Source organism: Myotis daubentonii, chromosome 19 (assembly GCF_963259705.1).
Source record: "Myotis daubentonii chromosome 19, mMyoDau2.1, whole genome shotgun sequence".
Taxonomy (NCBI): domain Eukaryota; kingdom Metazoa; phylum Chordata; class Mammalia; order Chiroptera; family Vespertilionidae; genus Myotis; species Myotis daubentonii.
The window spans coordinates 27,883,461-27,900,732 of NC_081858.1; the positions used below are offsets into that span (position 1 = coordinate 27,883,461).

Consider the following 17,272-nt stretch of genomic DNA (forward strand, 5'->3'; position numbering starts at 1 on the left):
GGGAACCCACGGCCCGCGGGCTTCCTGCTGCGCCAGGCGGGCGGGGGCCGGCGCCCGGGGGGACTCGGGGAGCTCGGAACGGCGAGCGCCGGGCGGGCGGGCGGGCGGCGGGGAGGCCGTGGCGGCCCAGGCCCCCGCCCCCGGGCAAGCTCCTACCCGCCAGCTCCGCCGTGGCATCTGTGCCGGAGCTGCTGCCGGCGCCGGGCCATGGCCGCGGAGGCGCTCGCGGCGGGCCGGGCGGGGCGGGGCGGGCAGAGCCGGACGGGGCGCGGGCTCGGGCTCGGCTGGAAGCGGGCCCAGACGCACAACAGACTTTTGTTGGTCGATCCCCGCGGGGGGCTGCTGACCCGCGGCTGGGCAGAGCGGCGTGGAGGCGGCCCGGAGTGCGGGGCCAGGTGGGCAGCGGCCAGCCACGGCTGCCCCCCCCCCCCGTTAACTGTGTGAGTGGCGCCCCCTGGAGTTGTGCCACGTGGAACCCATCAGTGGGGCAGGGCACCCTCAGGGGTCGGGAGAACAGAGGGGCGCACAGCTGGAGGGGCCTCAATGAGGCCCCGCGAGGAGCAGGCACTGGGCCCCAGGGTGCGAGGGCGGGGCTGGGCATCCCAATAGGGCAGCACCTCCCTCTGGCCGGGGCAGCCTTCTGTAATGCGGGGAGGGCTGCTCCTGGGCGTGTTTGCCCTGCTGATGCCAGGAAGGGGTCCTGTGCCCATCCCACAGGTGAGGAGTGGGCTCAGCAGGGAAGAGCTTCACCCAGAGCAGATGGCACCCAGCGCTCCTGTGTGGACACAGCACCTTCCTCCCAGTTCCCGAGGGCGGCTGCCCGGGGACTGCCCCCCCGCTGCTGGGGGCCCCTCCAGCCCAGCTCAGGGAAGGCCAGCAGAGGCGGGAGCAGGGCTGGAGGGAGAGAGGTTGCCCCCAAACCAGTCTCTCTCACCTCCCCAGCGCCCCAGGCTCCTCGCTCCCTCCTCCCTCCCACACACCCAGAGGCTTCAGGTCCGCCTGGCCCCCATCCTGGTGGCACTTGTCGAGGTGACATCTCCCAAGATGGCTCGTCTCCACCTGTCTTCCACCCCGGCTGGCTCCAGCCCACTGGTGTTCCCAGGTTTGCCACGCACCCTCGCCAGGTCCAACCTATCCCTCTAGCCAAGTCCCGATGTGGCTCCTGGTGGCCCAGGACCTCTGCCCGCCCCCCTGGGACCCAGAGGTGGCACCTCAGCACCCCGGGAGGACTGCTACTCTGCCAGGTACTGGGAGGACCAGGCCGGGGCGCCAAGCATGAGGACCAGCCACCCCAAGGCTGCGAGGAAAGCATGGGCCCCCATGAGCGCTCACTATGGCCTGGGTCTCAGGCGAGGAGTTTAACCCGCACATCACTCAAGCCACAGCAGCCCCTCCTCACCTACGTGTGTGTCATCGTGACACCCACACGGGGGACGGGTTCCGAGTCAGGCACCGGTTCTGTCCCACAGCAGTGAGCCCAGTCTGGCCAGGACTCACCCGGGCCTGGACAGCGCCATAGCTGGCATTCCTCCTGGCTGTCCCCAGGGCAGGAGCAGACATGTGACACGGCGTTGCACAGCTCATGACCTCATTTCATACCTTATCCACTTCCTGGAAGTCAGACCAAAGGAGGCCCCTCACACCTGGCCCCGGAAGGAGCGTCTGTGTTGAGGGTGGTTCTAGAATCAGCCCTGCGTCCAGGCCTCCGGGTCCGATCCCTGGCAGCCCCAGCACACACCCTCGCATCCGGAGCCTGGGTGGCACTCTCAGGAGACGAAGGGAGGGAGCCGCTGGTGATTGTGGGGAGCTCAGGGGCTCTGTGTCAGGCACCTGCTGAGCAGAGCCTCTGGGGGCACCTTGCTGAGAGAAGGTCTGTGCCTGCCAGTCGTCAGCCTCCTGAGCCCTGCTCCTGGCACCACAGGATGCCTGTACCCTGAGCCCTGTTTGTGCCAGGAGATGGGCACCTCTGTCTCTAGCTGGCAGGCCCAGGAGAGGGAGGCCACACTCCCTGGCCCCCAGGGTAGCACGCCTGCGCACACGGAGCCCCGGGTGGGGGGTCACATGAGCGCCTGCGAGGGCAGGCTTGGTGGGCCCGAGCCCCTCCTGGGACTTGTCAGCACCCTGTGCGGGAGCCCCTGGGTCCTAACTGCCTGCAGGGCACCTGGATATGCAGGGGCACCCGGAAGAGACAGACACCTAGGCCACCCGAGGGCCCAAGAGGTAGAGGTCCCTGCCAGCCTGGAGACCCAGGAGGCCAGGCCGCCCTGACTGCGCCCCTGGGCCAGCAGGAGCCTGTGAGCAGGGAGGGGCTGGCTGCTCTGGGTCACCCTGGGTGGGGGGCCCTGGCGCACTGCTCTTGCCCACTGGCCTGGTCACAGCGAGAGCCCAGGTCGCCCGGGTTCCTTTCTGCCGATGGGTCCTTGGCCCCCACCTGGCCTCACCCCAGTCCCCCGGGGGCCCGTGCTGCTGGCAGGTGGCCGGAATGTTCTGGGAGGGGTCTGACTTCTCGGCCTTGGCGCTCTGAGATGCCAGCACTGTGGAGCCACAGGCCTTTGCCACTTCTCCCTGCCTCCCTGCCGCGGGGCAGCTTCTCGGCCGAGTGCCCGCTGGAGGCTGCTGGGCCTGAGTGCCACCCCAGCCCGTCCTCTTCCTCTGATGCTGGGACAGGGCACACGCCTCTCCTCACAGGCGCACGGCCCGCTGCACCCACTGCACCCTCAGGCCCGGCCGCCTGGCTCAGAGCTGTTCCGACTGCGCTAAGCTGCGCAGAGTCCAGCGTTCTTGCCTGTCTGACCTGAGTCAGGATGCGGGTAGAACAGGGAGAGGACCTGCCCCGGGAAACACAGCCAGGCTCCTCGCAAGGGTCCCTGTCCCTCAGGCGACGGTCACGCCCAGGCCACGCTCAGCTGCACGGGGACCAGCACGTGAGTCCCTGGGGTGCCTGCATCCCCACCGGTGCTCGCCGAGAGGGAAGGAATGCCCTGAGAGTCATGCCCGCGGCTCCGTGTCGTCATGAGGCAGGTTCAGCTCCACCAGAGGAGCCTGGGCTGGGCCACAGCATGGCCTGAGCCCAGGGCCTGCACCCGCCTGAGGAGGGCCAGGGGGTCCTTCTCTGGGGGCAAAGCCCAGCGCCGAGCTGGACAGGGATGGGCGGGCGATGGGGGAAGTGCCACCTGTTCTGCCACGCCCTCACTTTAGAATTCTCACACGTGTAGAAACCAGCATCTCAAAATCTGTTTTTAATCAACGAAATCCCTGCACTTCCTTCAAAGGGCCTTCTCAACGGACCTGGGCCCATCTCACCTCCTCCACTGACCCCTGACAGCCCTGTCCCTCGTGCCCTCATCCCCAGGCCCTGCCGTGCAGCCCAGAGCTGGCCGCTCCCCTCCTCCTTCCCTCGGGTCTTCCTACCCGGCCTGGAGGCCACGGCCCAGGCGCAGGGCGCAGGTCTCCTGTGGCCTCCACCCCCGCTGTGCAGATGAAGAAACAGCCTCACGGATACTGGCCCACAGGCGGGTGAGGTGAACATGGGGACAGGACACACCAGCAGTGAAGGCAGAGCGTGGGAGACCCACGTGTGGGAGGGAGTCCACACCCATCACCATGGAAATCAGGCAGGAGCTCCTGAGCCCAGAGCTCTGGTTTGGATTTCCAGCCGATGCTGTTCTTTCAGAAGCAACTTGGTCAAACTTTCCAAATAGGAAAAGTGGAAAAAACGAGGGAGGGGGACAGTTCCCAGACTGAAGCTACTCCAGAAGGAAGGCCTGGCCGCCAAGCTCGGGGCCTTGTGTGTGTGGCAGGGGGTGGGGGAGGAGGCAGAGCAGAGACCCCACGGCCTCTCGGGGTGCACGCCCCTTTCCAGGAGCGTGGGGGGTGGGGTGTAGCCGGAGCAGCTGGGGCCCAGCTCTTCCTGTCCCTGCTGGAGGGGCTGTCCTTCCGTGGTCCCGCACGGGCGGGCGGTGGAAAGACCTCTTTTGGAAAAAGGGCTGGAAACTGCAACAACGCCCACTCCTGGCCTCAGGAACCCGTCCTCCCTGGGGGCTTTCACTGCCGCTTGGGGAGCCTCGGGGTGGCCAAGGGCTGCCTCTCTGGGATCCCCTGAGGCCACCAACGACATGCCCGAGGGACCCCCAGGAGGCCTTAAGGGAGGAGGGGGATGGGATGAGGTGACAGCACACTGTGCCCTCCCCTGTGCCCCCACCCCTGCCACCTCCCACACCCAGAACCCTCCCGGGGGGAGGGGGTGCCACAGCTGTTTTATGCCCCGGCAGGGTTCTGAAGGCACAACGGGAATGTTAAGGGACAGTGGCCCACCAGCGCTGTGGCAAGTGCCAGGCAGGCAGGATGGTCCCTCCGAATGACCCGTGGCCCGTCCGCCTCCCAGGCCAGGGCGGCCCCTCACTTGGCCCTGTCCTCCCTGCATGGCTGCTCCTGGGGCTCGTGTGGGGCATGGCCACCTCCACACACAGTTGGACCCCAGGGCTCTCGAGTGCCAAGTGCTGGGTGCTCACATCTCCCACCTCCGCGGTCAGACAGGCCGAGTGGTCACCGGGCAGAGGGCAGAGCGCTTCCATCCCTGGCTCAGTGGACCAGGCTCACCACCTCCTTTCCTCACTGCCAACAGGGAAACATACTGTCCCTACCCCCCGGGGGGGGGGGGGCAGGGCCAGGTAAGCAGGACACAGCCAGGGGTGGGTGGACAGTAGCACCGGCAGGCTCCCTTCCCGCTGCCCCAGCACCAGGCCATGCAGCGTGGGCTCTGCCTGTGCTGTAACCTCGAGCCCTGCAGGCTGGGCGCGGCGGTGCGGGAGCAGCCAGGCTCCGTGGGCTGGGAATCCCAGCTCTGCTCCTCACAGGCTGAGCAGCCCTGGCCTGTGCTGCCATCACTGTCGGCCTCACCCTGCTCATCATGACACTGGGCCGCGGAGAGGAGTAGATGGGAGAGGATCGGGAAGGTGCCTGCCACCCCCGAGACCCTCAGCACCCCACGGAACAGGCCCCGGGGCCTCCCTCCCCTGGCAGAGGCCACTCGCTGCCATTCCTTCCCACCCCCAAGGAGCCAGGCTGCCGGCCGCCTCCCACAGGCTGGGGGTGGGCACAGGAAGGACCTGGGTCTGGGGTGAGAGCCACATGGACCGAGTGAACAGAGCGGAAGCTGGCGTTGCCCAGCCTTCTCCTCCCCAAAGGGCACATTTCCCAGTGCTGCCAGTGAGGGCACCCACAGCCCCCGCCCCTGCCCCGGGTCCTGCCTCAACAGCCACTGCCCTCCCTCAGCCTCTCCCCAGGCTCCTGGCCACCCTCCGGTCCTGGGTCTGAGTGGGCTGCTTGCCCTATTCCCTGGCCAGGCCTCAGAGGCCCCGTGCCTCCCCCCCGCACCCCCTCCCCCCGGAAGTAAGCCTCCCTGTGCCCTCAGGACCGGGTGCTGCCCTCCGGACGGGGCTTGGGGTGGGGCCAGAAGGACCCAGCTCAGTGGCGGTCACGCTGAGCGGGTGGGTACGGGCCTCAGGGAGGCACAGCAGGGACCCTCCAGGGCCGGGAGCAGCAGTGCCCGCTGGGAAAAGCTCCTCTTCAGGAATGTGAAGCAGCCAGCTCCTGCCCGAGCCCCCAGTGTACACAAACACTGCCAGGCCCCGGCTGGCTGCAAACTCCGGCCTGGAGGCGCCGCAGGATGTGGGCCCGGCCTGGGCTCCCGGCGGGGCTCTGCCGTGTAGGGGCTCGTGACCCAGGGTGAGTCGCGCTGTGCAGGCTGTGGGGTGCCCGCCCCCCACCCCCTTGCAGGACTGCACGGTGCAGCTGTACCTGCTGAGGGCTAAGCAATCCTTCCCTCTGCCGAGCACCCTCGCGCGGCCACACTGAGAGCCCACACCTGGAGACGGACAGACGGACAGGCTCCCACGGCCAGAGGAGGGCGCATGCCCGATGCCCGCCTCGAGGCTGCTCACAGCTGCTTCTTTGTTACATTCTGTGAACGAGGGGGCTTGGCTTGGGCAGGGTTTCTGTGCGGTGATTCTGTCGGGCAGGGGCCTGGGCATCCTGGGGCCCTGTCCTGCCTTATGCTTCCTGCCAGCCCCTGGGGTGAGGGCAGGAGTCAGCCCTGCCCTGCCCGCTGCTTTGGGCTCACGGGCAGGGGGGCAGGGGGGCAGGGGGGTGGGCAGGGCAGGGCAGGGAAGGCTGAACCCAGGCCTGTGCACTGGGAGCTGGGAAGTCAGGGCGCCTGCAGAGCCTGGGTGGGAAGGAGAGAGCTCGGGGCAAGTCCAGAAGCCACACAGTTTGCCGGCCGTTTTCAGACGCACAGATGGCCCTCCTTCCCTGGAGAACGTGGCACGGTTCTCTGTTTACTCTGCTGTGGCGACTGGCCCCCAGATCATCTCCACGGGCTAAAAATAGCGCTCGTGCGGCAACTGCTGCTGCGCGGAGCTCACAGTTCTTCCCTTTAAACTTTTCCCTCTTTCTGTCCTGGTTCCCACTGTGATGTCACTGGGGTTCCTTGCACCTCCCTGCTGCTGGCTCTGATCCTACGGAGGAGAAGGGGGACCGGGGCCCCTGCCAGTCACGGCCATTAAGGGCGGGTCTCAGTGCAGAGGCCCTCGGTGACCAGGCACCCCGGGGCAGAGGAACAGTCACAACAAACCCCGGGCAATGCCTGCTGGAATCGGAAGACGGTGCCCAGGAGCGAGTCCACAGCGGGGAAACTGGGTGACACGGTGGCCCTTCAGGGACCCACAGCGGGCAGACACCTGGGACAGTGGACCTGGTGCCCCAGAGCAGAGCGGAGAACCAGGCCAGGCTCCCTGCCCCCTCCCCTGCCCCCATACTCCCCGTCCTTACAGCCCTGCCCACCATTTCCATGGCTCCGCCTGGTTCCCAGTGGGTTCCCGCCTTAGCAGCTGACACTGTGAGTCTAGGCCCCGGCTCCAAAGCTGACGAGTATGCCCAGCCTGTTTCCTCGTCTGTAAGGCAGGGATAACGGCACCACCGACACCCTGAGGGTCATGAGGATGCAATGAGCTGTGGGTGTAGCGCAGCCCAGGAAGGCCCTCCCCCGCCGGCCCCCCAGTACCTCTGTGCCATGGCGTGATGGGGCAGGTGTGGGGGTGTCTGCCAGCTGCCCCGCATGCACACAGCACTCAGCCATGCCCCTCGCTGGCTCACATGCTCCCTTGCTCGGAAGCCCCTCCCTGCTCTGTCATGCAGGTACCTCCCCCAGTGTCACTTCCTCTGCCCTTTTCACACTCCGCTCACCCTCAGGTTATGGGGTCTGAGCGCCAGGAGGTGTTGGGGTTATTCAGGCCTAGAGATCTTAAACAGCTCATGTCAGCCCCACCAGCATGGCTCAGTGGTTGAGCATCAACCTATGAACCAGGAGGTCAGGGTTCGACTCCCAGTCAGAGCACAGGCCAGGGTTGTGGGCTCCATCCCCAGTGGGGGGCGTGCAGGAGGCAGCTGATCCATGACTCTCTCATCATGGATGTTTCTATTTCTCCCCCTCCCTTCCTCTCTGAAATCAATTAAAAAATGTTTTTAAAAAAGATTCACTTAGGAATAGGCAGCCATAGAATGAAGTAATTTAAAAAAATAAAAACAGTGCTTAGTGGAGAGAAGGTGATGGGGGTGGGACCAACCTGAGGAAAGGCGTGGGTTTGCTGCCCACTGGGTACTTCCCTACCAGATGTTCCCTGGTCCTGAGAGGGCCGGAGGGTGAGAGGGGTGCTGCCCTGAGCCCTGTGGCCAGGCCTTGGGGAGCACCTCACTGAGGCCCGGGCCTGTGTGCTGCTGGGAGGCAGCACAGATGTTATCTGAGGAGGTGGGGTGACCAGCTGGTGGAGACCACACCTCCCCTGGGCGTGCCTGGGTCTGCTAAGTCTGCCAGCAAAAGCCCTGAACGTGGGGCAGGCACCCGGGGGCGGGCGTCAGTGACTCAGCTTTGGGTGGATGTGAGTGGGGCAGAGGCTCCCACAGGCCCCCAGCGCGGTGCCTTTCGGGGCGGGAAGGGGTGGGAGGGAAGGGCCAGTGTGACCCCGCAACAGGAGGGGCTCCCTCAGGCACAGACCCAGGCCTGGGGGGCACGCAGCCAGGATGGAGCCTGCTCCCCGTGCTCGGGGGCTGCTGCTTCCTCGAGTTCCTGTCCCGGGAGCTCTGTGGGTGACGGGAACTCACGGTCGCTAGGCATGCCCTGCGCTGGCACCGGCCAGAGGAGGCGTCGGGAGGACGATGGCAGCGCTGCTCTAGAGGAGGTCCCACCCGGGGCCTCCACCTGGACCACCGGCTCTCTCTCTGAGACAGAGGGGCTCCGGCTGGGCCATGCCCTAGGTCAGAGGCTGGGGTGCCTCTGCAAAGGCCTCCTCCTCCCCACCCCACCTGGCATCTGCTCACTGGGGGGAGGGGGGGACAGGACAGCCCGAGTCACAGCCACTGGCAGTCACAGAGAAGGGTGTGGCTGAGTCTGGCCAAGAAGGATGGTGGCGGGGGCGTTAGAAACCTGTCCTCCTCCCAGCTGCTGTCCCCCCAGTGAGGGCCCTGCTGTCAGAGGAGCGCCAGGGCGGGGGCAGCGCATAAACGCTGCAGAAAAAGACAGCTGTGGCAACTGTACCTCCTGCCACTGTGAGCGACACAGAATCGCGGCCGAGAGAAGCCCCAGGCCTGCGTGGTGGCCGCTAGGTGCGCGCTCTCGCCAGAGCCCGGCAGACAGAGGGACTGGCCCCGGGAGGGGAAGGAGCCTCCCTGGTCCCCACAGACGGGCCAGCATGACAGTGGTCTGTGGTCTGAGGGCCAGGAGGGGGCAGAGCAGCGGCTGGGGGGGCCTGGGGGGAGGGACCCTGGCTCAGCTCTGCAGACCTGCCTGGGGATGTGTGGAGGCGCTGGGGGCAGGGGGCCTGCAGCCCGGCCTCTGTCCAGATACTCGTCCCGGAGACTGCAGTGAGGAAGGCGACGGGGAAGGCGGCGGTTTGTGCTGAAGAACTGGCAGCCACCTGTCTGCTGGGGACGACAGGCAGACAGTGGAGAGCTACACGGCGGTGACCAAGGACCGCACACACGGTCTCCGACAGCCCAGCCAGGCCGCACAGAAGCGGTCCCCGTGGCGAGCAGGGAAGGCCCCACTTGAGCCAGGGCAGCCTGGAGCCTCTGGAGAGCCCTGGCCAGGCAAGAGCGGGGGCTCCCATCACCCCCTCCCCAGCCAACCCTTCTGGTACCAGCACTGCCCTCCTGAGGTGCCACTGGGATCCAGAAAGCAGCCCGGGCTCTGTGCGGGCTGGTTTCTGTCCTGAGGGGAAGTGCGGGATGCGCCACTAGGTGCTGAGGACACCTGTCCACTGGGACCACCTGCCCAGGCCAGCCCTGTGCCCTGTGTGGGGCCGAGTAAGAGGTGAAGTGGCCAGGAGCTGAGCCTGCCTGAGCCCCAAATCTGTGCTCTTCTCCGTGACCTCAGGCCCAGCCCCCAGGACATGGGCTCCCCACCCCCAACCCCCATGCTACAGGCTGTGGAGGCCCCGAGGCAGGGCGGCCGCGCTGCAGCAGGCAGCACCTCCCCCGCCCCACACCCCCCACGCAGGCCCCACGCTGCCAGCCGGCACAGCCTCGGAAACAGGAAGCAGTGCTGGCCGGGCCTCGGCCCCCTGTGCTGCTTCACGGCGGCTGGGAACTGGGTTGCAACAAGACAAACCTCCTTGCTAAGCTAAGCAGACATTTTGGGGAAGGAGAAAGCACCGCTCTAGCTTGGTTGCTATGGGAACGTTTCTGCATCAACTACAAGAGGAAGAGAAGTTCACTGTGGCCAGAGCAGCCCAGCTCACGGCCCTCCTGCCAGAGGCGTGCACACCTGCACGGAAAGCCCTGGGAGCTCCGGGCACTTTTCCTGGACCCTCTGCCCAGGGAGAGAGCCCCGTGCCCCCCGCAGGGATGGCACTGTCTCAGGAGGCCTCTTGCCCTGGGCCCACCCCAGCCTCCATGTCTCCACTCCCCATCCGCCCACCCCCAGCAGGCAGCGGGGCTTAGGCCAGGCCTCCCTGGGGCAGGGGGGGCACAGGACCTCCACCAACAAGACCCGACAACTCTGGCTCTGTTTTGGCAAAAACCAGACTCTCCTGCCCGGCGGGGGCGGGCTGGAGCCAGGGGCCTTCGGGGAGGCCTTGGCCGGCCTGGGGCAGAGCCCTGCCAGAGCGCCGACCTGCTGGGGACAGCGGAAAGAAGGGGGGCGGGGAGGTTCCCGCTCAGCCAAGCTGGAAAGGGTGGGACTGGAAATGCACAAGTTCACTCCTTTCTCAAATGCGCATCCACCCTCACTGCTGGACCTGCTACAGGCCACGTCTCCACTCGGTGCAGCCCAGCACCGACCCGCACGCCCCCAGGGGCTCACCAGCACTGCGCAGGCCTGGTCCAGGCCCCTTCCTTGCTGAGAGCACCCACCCTCCAGTGGGCGCCCTGCCTCCAGCCCACCAGACTCCTCGAGGCTTCTCCCCTGCTCCCCCATGCCCAGAGCGTCCTGCACGAGGGGCCATGCATGCGGCTCTGCTGCCAGCCTCCCAGGGCCCCGGGCAGGGCCCTCCGTTGGCCGTGCTGGCTGGGCCAGAGCTTGCTTGGGGGCCAGCTGCTAAGGGAGAGGACGTGGATGAAACCATCCACAGACGCTCATAAGCGCCTCCTTTGCGCCAGGCCAGGCCGGCCAGGGACTCTGGGAGGAATATGGGGACACCACAGTGACGCTCGCGGAGGGAGGCCACTGCAGCCTGTGTGCGCACAAGGTAAGTGCTCACCCCACGCACGACGCAATGCAGGGTAGCAACTGCAGAGAGTGGGCCGGCCTGTACTTCTCACAGGGAAACTCTGAGACTTCATGTCAGTGAAAAAAAGTTGCCTAAAAGCATCCCCCACGTAGACGCACAGGCACGTTTTCTAACGCTGCGTGACAAACTTGGCTGCTTTTGTAGACACCCCAGAAAACAGAGAACAGCCCACCACACACCCAAGTCCCTCTGAGAAGGACACGGCGCCGGGATGAGCAGAGCAGGAGTCTGGGCTCTGTGATGTGGCGGAACTGTCACTGAAGAATAGCAGGAGGGGCCCTCAGCCTGGCCCAGAGGATGGAGGGGCCCCAGACAGCCTCCTGGGTGAGCAACGTCACGGCTGGGCGTGTGGGTGGCGGGTCAGGGTCCCCGATGACCCTGCCCTCCCTCGTTCTCCTGCCTCAGAGGGCTGGCCCGCCCGTGCTCTGCCCCGCCCCGGCGGTCACCCAGTGCACAGGAGCCGGAGAAGAACCAGCTGCCAATCCTGACCTGCGGCCCGGCTGTCAGAGACACGCCCACCACAGCGGGCAGCATGGCTGCCCTGGGTGCTGCTCCACGTGGGGGCTAACCGCTTCCCACACCTGGCACAGTCTGCGCACAACTCGTGTGTGAGCGGGGGCAGGTCACACCTTCCGACCTGCTGCGTGCAAGGTCCGGCTAAAGCAGCCAAAGCAGCCGTGGGCAAACTACGGCCCGCGGGCCGGATCCGGCCCATTCGGCTGTTCTATCCGGCCCGCGGAGCCGAAAGAGCGGAGGGTTCTCTTGCTCTCCCCTCCACTCCTTCACCAGCAGCAGCGTTAACATGTATTAGTTCACACAAACACTCCATCCATGCTTGTGTTCCGGCCTCCGGTCCAGTTTAAGAACCCATTGTGGCCCTCGAGTCAGAAAGTTTGCCCGCCCCTGGGCTAGCGGTTTCCCCCTGGAGGTGCACCTGCCAGCTGGGAGTGCTTGTCCCTCGGGACTTCATCAGGGAAGGTGCGAGTGTCTGTCTGGCCTCTGTCCATGAACACAAGGAGCCCATCCCCCTCCGAAGAGACGCGCTAAGGAAGCAGAGTCCAGGACGCCGGCTGGGAGCAGGCCAGGGACAGAGGCTGTGATGGGGCAGCGGCCGGGGCCTGGCGTGCGGGTGGGAGGAGCTCTCTTTCACTGCCAATGCCCTGGTCCCACGGAGACGATAGATGCTATCTACCACTTGTCCACAAAGTTCCCACACAGAGGGCTGGCAGGCGCCGGGCTCCCAGCTCCAGCGCCCCCACCTGGCCGCAAGAAGCTCACCGCCTGGGAGAGGAAGGCCATGCACCCAGACACTCCACCACCGCTCTCAGGGGACCTCGCCCGGTCCATATGCTTCCCGAACCAGCCTCCGTCACACCTTCTAGACCTGAGGCCTGCCCTCCTTGGCTCCTGTCCAAGTCAGGCCCGCTCTTCACTTCCTCTACATGTAACAAGGAATCCAGGAAGATACAGAAGAAACCAAAGCTCAGCGGCCCTGTGACTGGCCAGAGCCATCTCAGCGGGGAGCTGGCTGTGCTGAGACGGTGGGAGCGGCGGGGACTTGACTCGGAGCAGAGTGAAGGGCCATCTGTCTGCAGGACAGAGAGCATGAGGAAGGGAGGCAGGTCCCAGGGGCCTCGGGGATGGGAGGCACAGGCCGCGGTGCTGGGCCGTGTCCTGCCCGGCCGTGGGTCTCACTCTGCAGAGGATGTGGAAGGGCCTGGAAGCCCAGCCACTCGCCACACTTGTTATTAAGCAGCAGACCAGCTTCAGTCCCTTCCATCAGAGCCCCCAGGTGCCCGACGCACAGGGCCCAGGAGCTGCTCAGGAGGCAGCAGGGCCGTGGGCGTGAGCCCTCACCACTGCCCGCCATGGGTAGCGACGCCAGGAGTTCCTCAGCAAGCACGGCCCACCTGAGCCTGGCGCACTCGCCTGCACCACCGTGCCTGCCCCTGAGGATGCCCAGACCCGTGGCCTGGGAGCGCCCCCAGGGTCCGTTCGCACGCCTCTGGTGGAAAGCAGTGGCAGCGAGCAGCCGTGGAAATCAACAAGGCAAAGTACTCACGTTGAAGAAATTGGTCTTGTTCCTCTCGCAGAAGAGCCCCTGTGCCGGCATGTGCTGCAGCTGTTGCCACGGGATACTGCTGCCTAGCAACACGTCGCGGGCCCACTGGAGGTTCTGGGGAAACAAGAAGTAGGTTGGAAGTGAGTGTGTGGGCAGCTCAGGGCACCCACGGGAAGGGAGGCTGCACTGGCACCGCAGCGTGGAGCAGCAGCTCCGCCGACATCGGTCCCGCAGCCCCAGGCAGCTCGGGCTGCTGGCTTTGATCATCTGGCTGTGGGCACGTTTCTGGGACTGAGTTCTTGCCCAACACAGCTGACGAGGAGAGCGTGGCCTCAGATTGCCCAAAGAGGGCACAAGTAAGGACCCCTCACCCGACCAGCCTTGTAAAGCTGCTGCCAGGACCCAGCGCCCCACTTTCTGCAGGGAGACCCCCACTAGCCCAAATGGCCAGTCCTGGGGCTCTGCAGGGTGCCAGGGGCCTGCGTGCTTGCAGGGAGGGGGCTCTGTCCAAATGCTCAGGCCGGTGTTCTCTGGGCAATGGTGCCCCTTGGGGAGCCTGGCAGGGTGAGAACAGTTTGCTGGCCTCGGTGGTGCCAGGGGGCAGAGTGCAGCAGGTGTGAATCTGGCGGCCTGGCCTTCTCACCGAACCAGAGAGCAGCCCTTCCCACCAGCCACCGGGCGGCCACCTTCTCTCCACTGGCTGGAGCCAGTGCCCAGCGCCTGCATGTCCATCTCACCCACGCAGGACAGAGCTCGCTGAGGGAGAGCCTGCGGGGCAGAGAGGGCCTGAGCCCAGGACCTCACAATGCCAGACCCTTGTTTTTCCACAGCCCCCACCCCAGCCAACCAGTCCTTCCCCCTCCGTCCCCAGCAGGTGCCTCGCTTGCCTCTGCACCCGGGGCCAGGCCTCCCTCACCTCGTGTCCCAACTACTGTGAGCTCCTCTCCCTCCTCAGCCTGCGAGCGGGTCCCACCTGCTCCCACTCTGGCCACTGCTGGCCGGGCGGAACTTAGGAAACGTTCCTTCAGTCACGACTTCAGACTCAGCGCAAACCCAGCTCCTGGCTTGGTCTGCTCCTGAGCCTCCGCTCCCGCCGGTGGGAGCTGCGGTGGGGCGCGGCGGATGCACCCCGCACAGGAGGCCTGAGAGAGTTACCCCGCGCGACGACCCCACACCTCTTCCGGAGTTCCTTGGGGGCTTGTAGGAGGTACCCGGGAACCCCTTGAAATAGCAGCAGTTTTGGGGGGTTCGATGAGGGAACAAGGCTTGAAGAAGCACCTCCACAGTGGCCATCATTTTCTTAAGACGACAAAAAAATAAAATAAAAAATAAGGCCAACAGAGCCTTCCTGCTGGTGGGAAGCGCGAGCACGGTAAGGAGGCCGAGGGAGGTGGCGCCGGGCGGGGACCTGGTCCAGGCCCAAGGCTGTGGGACAGAAAGGCACGTCCTCTGTCTGCCACCTCGGACCCCAGCACCAACTGCGCCCTGCCAGACCGCCAGGCAGAGCGGGGAGGCCCGGGGCTCTCAGACCTGGAAACCAGGCCCCTGAGGAGAGAGCAAGCAGCACTGGTCTCCAGCCCCAACCTGAATGGGCAATTAGCCTCCTGCAGACGGGCCGGCGCACCCCGCGGGGAGCGCGCCTTCCCAGCGCCTCCAGCCCTGCCGGAGGGAGAGCCGGTCGATAGCTAAGGCACAGAGTGTCCAGGCAGACCTTCGCGCCTGGGGCCCAGGTGGGAGCTGGCAGGGACAGGCCGGTGGTGAGGGGCAGGGCCTAACCCGCGTGCTGCGCCCAGAGCAGAGCCGGGCGCTGTGGCGAGGCGGCTTCGTGCCCCGTGGGCTGAGCCAGAGCTCTAACTCCTCGTCCCATGTAACTGTCCTTATCGCGATGAGGTTTGGAAACCGAGGCTCCGACAGGCTCAAGAGCGAGCCCAAGGCCCCAGAGCCAGGAAGCGGTGGAGCCAGGCTTGCCTTCTGGTCCAGGCCAGCGGGACTCAGACGTTGGCGCTTCCCCTGCCCCACAGGTGGGCAAATCACTTTACCAATCTGCCTGGTCAGGTGCTGTGTGCCTGGCACAGAGCCGGCCACCAGGGGACTGACTGCCCACGGCAGCACCGACCCCCTGCCCAGCGCCTCCGGCTCACCCCCACCCCTGGGATGGGAGGAACACGCACGCCACAGCGGCACCGACCTTCCTGGGACACCGAGTCCCCTGAGGCTTGGGCACGAAATGCACTGAGAAGGGCCGGACGGGGAGGGGTCCTGACCAGAGGCACCCCTCTGCTCGAAGCCCTCGCCAGCTCCGTACTGCAGACGACCCCAACACCCCGCCTTTCCCCTCCCATCTCCCTGTCAGCCCCTAGCCACACCTGCCCCCCCCCCCCCCCCCGCCCAAGTCTCTGAGTCTCTCGCCTGGGCCTGGCACCATCTCACCCCCCCCCCCGCCCCAACCCCCCACCATCTTAAACAGCCTCTCCCACTGACTGGCCAACAGCTCTGCCGTCTGCTCCTGCTGGTCTGTCAGCCCTAGAAGGACAGGCCCACAGTCTGACTTCCCTACTGATGGCTCCTCAGGGCCAGACCAGAATGAGGTCCGTGGAGAGAGGAGGCAGCTGTTCCTTCAGGGAAAGGCCGGAAGGAAGGGAACCGGCTGGAGCTTGCAGAGAATGACGAGCCCACCGGCCAAGAGGACAGTGTGAGGCCGAGGCAGGAGGCGGCCACGGCATGTGGAGGAGGGGCCCAGGGGGGCCGGGGTGGGGGCGCTGGGGGCAGAGCTGTAGGAGAGACAGCTGGAGAGCCCTGTGCTGGGGGCGCCTGGAGCGTGAGGTCTGCCTTTCCCTAGTCAATCAGCCTGGACTCCTCCCCAGCGCAGTCACGCAGAGGCCCTGGCCTGGCTCAGCTCTCCATGGGCCCGGAGCGCACACGGCCATCAGGAGGGATTCCCCTCGGCATCCCCAGCACCTCCACGGCCTCGCACAACTGCCGCTGCGCAGCCAGCTGCGGAGTGAATGAGTGAGTGACCCAGAGAAACGCACAGGAACCACGCGGGAGGGGACGCGGGAGAACCCCAGCGGTTTTGCCACGTCGTGGTGGCGGGACAGCGAGCCGGCGGTCGCTTCACTCTTCTGTCCAAGCCGAAACGCATTTGTCACAGCTGCTGCCGGCAGAGCGCTCCGCCCGGCACTGCTGGGACCACTCTCCCTGCAGGAGGACCAGGCAGGCAGCCGCCCTGACGGGCCACCTGGCCCCCCTCTTCTGGCCCCAAAGGCACCACAGAACCTTCAAACCATGTGGCCAACAGCTCTGAAACGCATAGCTAAGATTCCCAGGTTGAGAAAAGTACTGAGTTTTCACTTTGCAAACCACAGAGCTGGCTGGGATCTGCAGCAGCCGCCCAGGCTTCCGCACGGGGCTGGGCACGGCGTCCTTTTGCAGGGGGGCCACCCTGTGTATACAGAAGGGGGCAGGGCTGAAGGAAGGCAGGGACGCCCTGCTCCGTGGCCGGCACGCCACGTAACGCCTGTCCCACGGTCGGGCTGGAGCGTGAAGCTCACCACCTGCCCCGGGGAAGCTCACCTGCATGCCGGGGCCGGGAGGGGGCGACTGCAAACCCTTCATACCCACCCAGCCAGAAGGGCCCCTCCCCAGAGGCTCTCTCGTCTCCCCTGGCTCTGCAGGTTCCACACGTGAGCTGGTGGCACAGGACGTAGGGAACTGTTCCCACAGCAGACAGGTGAGGGGCAGGGGCTCACACCAGCACACAAGCTGCCTCTGAAGTCGAAGGCCAGCAGCTCGCCTGGAGCTAGCAGGCACTCCAGGCCCGCCAGGCAGGAGGCAGCCTCCAGCCAGGTGAGCCCTAAGCAGACATGGGGCCTGGGCTCGTCCACAGAGAAGGGGATCTGATGGGGCTGGAGCAGCCAGGCCGCTATGCTGCCACACGGACAGGTTCTTGCCCTGTCACAGGAGGGTGTGCCACAGGGGGCAAGGTCGGACGCGGTGCACACCGGGATGGGCACACATGCTCAGTGAGGGCTTCTGCTCCCATCGGAGTCTCAAGCATGTGGGGCTCGCAAGGCAGGCTGCTCGCTCTGAGGGCACGTGTCCTGCCTGGTGAGGCAGCACTGACTCACGTGAACCTCACGACCAGCGGACAGCAAAAGGCCCTTATCCCCGCCATCCGGCCAGAGAGCTCCGGGGGGAACCTGAGTGTGGGGAGGGAGGCTCAGGTTCCAGCACGGACACTAGCAGGGGGACAAGTGGTGGGGGGATGCACCCTGAACACGGCTGCAGGGGCAGCCAGACAAAGCAGACCACAGCTGCCCCACCTGCTCCTGCCACCCTGGCCCTCGGCCTCGCCCTGGTTGCTCACCCACGCCTGCCAGGTGCCCAGGCTGCTTGCCCTCACCAGCAGCCCATTGCTGCCCTCCACTCT

The 17,272-nt window shown here is 66.0% G+C and overlaps 2 protein-coding genes across 6 annotated transcripts in view; one reads left to right on the forward strand and one right to left on the reverse strand.

Moving 5' to 3' along the window:
- GGT5 (gamma-glutamyltransferase 5) overlaps positions 1–17,272 on the forward strand; it is a 95,845-nt gene that overhangs the window by 41,239 nt on the left and 37,334 nt on the right. The gene's annotated exons all lie outside the window — the stretch shown is intronic.
- The window catches only part of CABIN1 (calcineurin binding protein 1), a 75,992-nt gene that overhangs the window by 13,383 nt on the left and 45,337 nt on the right, over positions 1–17,272 (reverse strand). For all 5 annotated transcript variants that reach the window (XM_059676480.1, XM_059676478.1, XM_059676481.1 and 2 more), the window contains one exon: positions 12,844–12,957. In XM_059676480.1, the coding sequence (XP_059532463.1) occupies positions 12,844–12,957 (114 nt within the window). The remainder of the gene's footprint in view (positions 1–12,843; positions 12,958–17,272) is intronic.